General features: G+C 57.4%; 1 protein-coding gene across 1 annotated transcript; it reads right to left on the reverse strand.

The window, feature by feature from the left end:
• Positions 1-698: 698 nt before the first annotated feature.
• Positions 699-4,798, reverse strand: Ptma (prothymosin alpha). The gene is made up of 5 exons (XM_052192682.1): positions 4,567-4,798; positions 2,249-2,320; positions 1,929-2,025; positions 1,608-1,681; positions 699-1,428 (listed from the first exon to the last, which is right to left on the reverse strand). Exons 1-5 carry the CDS (start codon positions 4,609-4,611, stop codon positions 1,381-1,383), a joined length of 336 nt encoding a protein of 111 aa, XP_052048642.1. The 5' UTR covers positions 4,612-4,798; the 3' UTR covers positions 699-1,380.
• Positions 4,799-6,133: the final 1,335 nt, after the last annotated feature.

The following is a 6,133-nucleotide window of genomic DNA, read 5'->3' on the forward strand; positions in this document are numbered from 1 at the left end:
GAACTCTGCCCAGACTGACTGCCCAACTGTAACAGAGTACTTCTGAAAGCTGTGGCCAATGTTCGTCAGTCTCCATTCCCTCCAGTCCACCCAATCAGTGAAATCTCTGGGAGTGAGCAAATTAGGAAAGCTCCTCCTCCCATACTCACAGCCCAGCCTGTAGCCTCTATAGCACCCCCCTGAACTGCAGGGACTCCAACCCCACGAGCTGGCACAGCACCGCCTACAGGATGATCTTCTTACAGTCTAAAGATTGCCTACCCTCATGCACTGACTGTAACCAACTTGAAGTCAAAGTATAAAGCCAGAGCTTGCCCAGGTTAGTCAAGCACAGAGCCTTTTGGACCTAGACAGAGGCTTGGCTGGCAAGCTAAGACCAGGAGCCACTAACAGTATAACTACAGGGAAAGCAGCCCAGAAGACTTGCGTGTCTTGGTGTATACCTCTCTCCAGTTGCCTGGGTACTGGTGGCACCAGTAAGAGATGTTGGTGTCACAACAGTCAAGGAACTCTCCCAATGTCCTGTAAACTGCAGCTTTGTCCTAACCTTCCCCTAGAACCTTAATTCCAGTACTACCCTCTCCCCATAAAAACTGGTATGGTGGTACCCAACCAATCACTCAGGAGGTCCTGGGGACAGGGGGGACCCCATTTCAAACTAGGTACACACAGAAAAAAAAACAGGCTTTGAGACACCATTGTTAGAACAACTCAGCAAAATAAAATTCCGGTTTATTGTTGGACATTGTTTCACACATACATCAAACAGGCCAAAAAATAAACAGCAACTTCATAGACAAAAAAAAGGAAAAAAAAATCTTTTTATCTTTGGCCTTTTTAACCATCTCATACAAACCAACTACTTATAGTACAGCTAGGTACATACACAAAAAAAGTTACTGGAATGCTCGGAATAAGATTGTTTTTTTGTTGTTGTTTTTGTTTTTTTTACAAGGTTTTTTTTCTCCTTTGAGATTATAATGAACATGGTCACACCACAAGTAAAGTCTGAAGTAGGACAGAAAACGCTCTGAAGGCTGGTTTGGTCACCCGTTATCATTAAAAATGGCTGACCCCTAACAATATGTACAAAAATATAAAATGTAAATAAAAAATACAAACAAATTTTCCTTTTAAAGTATTTTTAAGAAAAAAAGCAGGGCCTGGGAAGTTCTGGTTCTTTTTCCCTCCCGTGTTGCCAATTCATGTTGTGGTTTTGGTGGGGTGGAGAGCGCATGTCATCTGTGGGTGGCACTGCCCGCTATGGGCGGGCGGGGCCTGCTTCTCTACTCGAAGGTGACCACGTTTAAATTCTGAGACGGGAAGTGGAGGGTGAATAGGTCACGGTGCGTAAGGTTAGCTTTCTTTTCCTTTTGCTGTCTAGTCATCCTCGTCAGTCTTCTGCTTCTTGGTGTCAACATCATCATCCTGCAGAACAACATCAGTCCCGTGACCAGTCAGCTTGGCAGGCCTGGGCCACCATTCCAGAACCCTCCCAACCTTGCAGGAAGGAACCAAAGCTGGGTGTTCCACTAAGAACCTCTGCCATTTTCCACAACAACTCCCAAAGCTCTTGTGCACCCCAGGAAAAGGTGTCTCACACCTACCTCATCATCCTCAGCTACCCGCTTGCCCGTAGGAGCCTCAGCCTCCTCGTCTTCATCTCCATCCTCTTCCTCACCTAGAGAGAATCAAGGACCACATAAACCACTGTCCTCCCACAGCAGCTGCCACCACTGGCCCTGATGGCTTCTCCCGTCAGAGTAGACAGGTCAGACAGATCAACTCTTCTAAATATGAAAGAGCTGTTCCGACAGGAAGGTGGGGTACACCAAAGAAATTCAAAGCAGTCCACTGCCCAGAAGCCCAACCTCTCCCTTCTGGCAGTAAAGACCAAGAAAGGAACCTGAGAAAACAAGACTACTCACCGTCACCTTCTTCCTCCTCCTCCTCTTCCTCCCCACCTTCTTCCTCTTCTTCATCTACCTCATTGTCAGCCTCCTGCTCTCCATTTTCCTCATTTTGCTTTAACAAAAAACAGATTGGCCATTAGCCAGCTCCAGAGCAGGCCTGCATGTCTAGTACACCTGCCCCTCCCCGAAAGAAGGGCATACAGCTACCATATCACCTCCCAATCTAAGATCAGACAAGTTCCTTGCCTGGGCCAACATCCTCAACCATCCTGAACTACGCTGAAAATTTAAGAGTTCTAACTAGGAACAGAAGCCCCAGCTACTCGGACACTCACAGCGTTCCCATTGGCAGGTGCATCTCTTCCATTCTCTGCCTCCTCCACAACTTCCTTCTTCTCCTTCAAGTCCTTTAGAAGGAAGAAGAAACCCGTTAGTATTCACATCATAGAGGGCACCCATCAAATCAACCAAAGTGCTGAGAATTAGACAACGCTGACCCACAGGACTGTTGAGTCACTGGCTCCTTGGCCCCGCTGGAGGAATGTCAGAAGCATGGACCATAGCCCATACTCAAGGCCTACCTACAGTCCCAATCCTACATTTCCATCTTCACGTCAAAATAAGGCAAACAAGTGTTGACTCAAGGCTCTCCGCTACCATATGGTGCTCCTGCAGCAAACCTGCCAGGCCAGGCAGACAAGCTCGGAGAACTGTCGCCCTTACCTGCACGCCCTTGGCCGCCCGTTTCCAGCTAGAGGGAGCTCCACCCCTCAGAAACCCTTCTTGGAAGGCGGTGGCCGTGTGCCATAAATAAATAAGGTAGCGAGGGGAGGAGCCAGTCAGTCGGTGGCCGTTCGCTCAGGGATGGGAGAATCCGGATGGGGGTCGGGAGGGCCTGGGCACGCACAAACACCCCCTTCAAGTCACCCCGGCCATGCTTGGTTCGAGAGACCTCCCAGCCTCCATAGCCCAAAGCAACACAACAAGCGAAACTGCGGGAGGCTTCGGGGCCGGACCACTGGGTAACTTTTTCCACCAACGTGGTTGAACGGTCGGCCTGCCTGGGGCCCCCGCACACGGTGCAGCTAACAATTCCGGGCCCTCCGCTGGGCTACCTGCCGGCATGGTGGGTTCGCGCCCACGGGTGGCCTGCCTAAAACCGCACGGCACCCGCGACCGCCCCCTGGCGGCCGAAGCCCGGGGGAGCGAGTGGGGGCGGGGTGGCAGCGGCGCGCAGGCGCACAGCTCACCCAGCGAACTACGCGCGCGAGCCTCGGCACGCACCGCGCGCAAAGAGCACGTGGCCCGGGGCGCCAAGTGCGCCCTGTGCCCTGGAGACCCGAGGTCCGCTTTCATCTAGGTGATCGCAGTCACCCGCTGGAGAAAGCGGCGTGCTGCCCCCTGGGGTCGTGCCCGTGAGGGTCAACACGCGGCTTCCGGCTCCAATTTTGGCGCGCAGCGTCCCGCGGCAGGCCACCGGGGATTCGGAGCTTCTCGGCTCCGACCCTCGAGACCCGTCGGGGGCGCACTCCCCAGAAGCGCTGAACCTCGCGGGAATTCACCTGAGAGAAACTCCCGCCGAGGCCGGGGGGTGAACCACGCCGCCTGCAGAGTCTATCTACAGGGGCCGCTGGGCACCGCTCCAGAGTGCGCTCTCGGTCTGCTCCGCACGGGACCGAGCCGGCCGAGATCCCGCACCACGGGAGTTTAAGAAAACAAGGCGACACGCGCCGAGTTCCCGCTGTAGGATGAGTGGGGCGCGAACATCCAGTGTTTGAAAGCAAAAAGCCCGAGCCGAATAAGGCTCGTGAGGGTGGAGAACACTCCACTGGGCGGGCGAGCCGCTGCCTCAGGACTCTAGCCAGGGCGGCGAGTCTGCGCGGGATCCTCGGCCGCCGCGTCTCCACCGCAGTGGGCAGCCGTGGGGGGCCGCCGCGCCGCTTCACTTTCTATTTCCTCCCCCTCTATCGCGTGGGCTCGCCGCCCGGGCCCAACCACCGTCAGCAGTGACCACCACTGGTACGAGGTCCGCCGCCGGAGCGCGCAGTCTCCACGGGCAGCCCACGACCACCCGTGTTTGCCCATGGCTGCCCACCAGAGCGCTTAGGCGTCTCGGCCAAAATCACCACGGCGCAGCACGCCGCCCTATCCGCGTCATTCCGGATAACCGGCTGCCGGCCCGCTATAGGGCGCGAACCCAGGCGCCTAACAAAGAGCAGCTCAGCCGCCGGCGCCCGCAGCCGGCCGGCGCCGCACACGCGCCCCCCACACTTCCGACTGCCGACGCGCCGGAGTTTCAAAGTTATTTCCGTGCGCCGCGGCCTCGCGACCCCAGCCCCCGATAGCACTCAAACGATTCGCAAACAAGTTTCGAGAATTTGCGGCCCGGCCCTCCCAGTTTTCGTCCCCGAGTTCCGCGTCGACCCCAGGCCATTGGCCAGCTCCCGACGGCGGCACGAATGCCCGCGCCGCTTCGCGCCCCCTCCCCCGCACACAAAGAGTGGTGCCCGGGGCCATCGCGCCGCTGGAGGTTGGCGAGGTGCTCTCGGGAAGCGCCTGCGTGATGCTTTCCCGAATTCGCCAACCACGCGCCCAACGCGGCCCCGGGAGACGGCGCGCAGACCCCGAGGGGGCGGGCGGCGTCCAGCCTCACCTTGGTGGTGATCTCGGAGCTGGTGTCCACTGCCGCGTCTGACATGGTGGGGCACGCCGGTGGTCTGATGCAGCGAGTGAAGAACGAGTGTAGTTCGAGGACTCTGGCGAGAGAACTGCCGGAGTCCGCGTTGGAGGAGGTGGTGGGCGGCGAAGGTGGCTGCAGTGAGCGCGGAGCACGACCCGGGAACAATGCAAAGATGGCTTTTCGGAGCAGCCAGTGGGGGACTCACGCGGCGCCAGAAGCTTTAATATAGATTAGTGGGCGGTGCTCCACCACCCTAGTCCCTACGCTATTGGCTGAGTACCGGGAGCGGGCGTTTTCTCATTGGCTCAATTCCGAACAATGGGCAAGTGAGCTTAAAGCGGCAGTGCCTCGGCTTGGCGCGCGCTGCGCAGTCCCCCGCCGCACTGTCATTCAGAGTCTTGAATTTGTTGGGTCTCGCAACGCCGGGGAGGGGGCTCGCGCGCGTGCGCGCTCCCGCAGCTGTTTTGCTCAGGCTTCTGACGCAGAAAAGCAAAGCGCGGCAAAGCCGTCCGCCCAGCCCCCGTCCTCCCCCTCCCTCCCGCGGCTGCTCGGAAGGAGGGGGAGGGAGGAGGGGGAGCAGGAGGACTGCCCGCGAGGGGGAAGGGAAGACAGCGCTGGGCGGCGCTTGCCCCGGGCGGTGGCCCGCGTGGTTCCCGCGCCCGAAACCCGCCCGCACCTACCACCAAGTTGTCCCAGTTCAAGCGAATGTAAGCCCGCAAAGGGCACTGTGACTCGCACCTTCCGCCCCATCGTCCCTTCCCGCCGCCTCGATTACACTAGTGACCCCCGCCGCCCACCACTGTCCCGCCGTCCAGGGTCGGCTCATGAGGCGGGCGGGCCTCGCGCCCGGAACACTTGGGGGACTCATGCGAGGAGTGATTTGATGACCGGTGTCCTCGAACGGGACAGTCTTTGGGCCTCAGGCCACAAAACGGTTTCGCGCCTCAGGGCTCTCTGGTCCGCGTCTGCTGGGAGAGGTCACTGCCGTCGCGACAGCCTCTTAACATCTGCCAGAGCCCCGCCCGGCCATCGAGTTTACCCCTTTCCCTTAACATTTTGCAGGCTCCAGTGGGTATATGAACACTGCAACTGGGAGAAACTTGTCTCCTCGGCCATTAGGACTAGTCCTTGAGGGATTTCCTTCAAACTTGAGCCATTTAAGGTACCACGCGGAGCTTTGAAAAAAGAAAAAACCATAAAGACGCCACACTCAAGATGGCGTTGGACTCGGCAAGCGTGGCGTGATGTGGCGATCCAGCTCACACGAACAACTTCAGAACACTAGATTATTCCAATTTTAGCGCCGTCTCACTTGGCTGTCGAACTAAGAGATTTTTCCTGTGAGAAGAAAGACCAGACTTGCCATAAACGGATTCCATGAACCGATCTTAGCCACACTCAAGATGGCGACCGATAGCGTCCGACCGTGTGTTGCCAGAAGGGGGCGCCCGACACGGAAGGCGGGACTTCGGAGAAACCAGCACGCATTGGCTGAGAGTGGCGGGCGAACACAAAGTTGACGCTTTGCGCCCTGCCATTG

This window comes from Apodemus sylvaticus, chromosome 9 (genome assembly GCF_947179515.1).
Source record: "Apodemus sylvaticus chromosome 9, mApoSyl1.1, whole genome shotgun sequence".
NCBI classification, from domain to species: Eukaryota; Metazoa; Chordata; class Mammalia; order Rodentia; family Muridae; genus Apodemus; species Apodemus sylvaticus.

Coding starts and splice junctions, on each gene's coding strand:
- Ptma (XM_052192682.1), bottom strand. CDS start 4,611: ATGTCAGACGCGGCAGTGGACACCAGCTCCGAGATCACCACCAAG. Junction 1,682..1,928: donor GGAGGAGGAAGAAGGTGACG/GTGAGTAGTCTT, acceptor GATTCTCTCTAG/GTGAGGAAGAGGATGGAGAT. Junction 1,429..1,607: donor GGGTAGCTGAGGATGATGAG/GTAGGTGTGAGA, acceptor GTTGTTCTGCAG/GATGATGATGTTGACACCAA.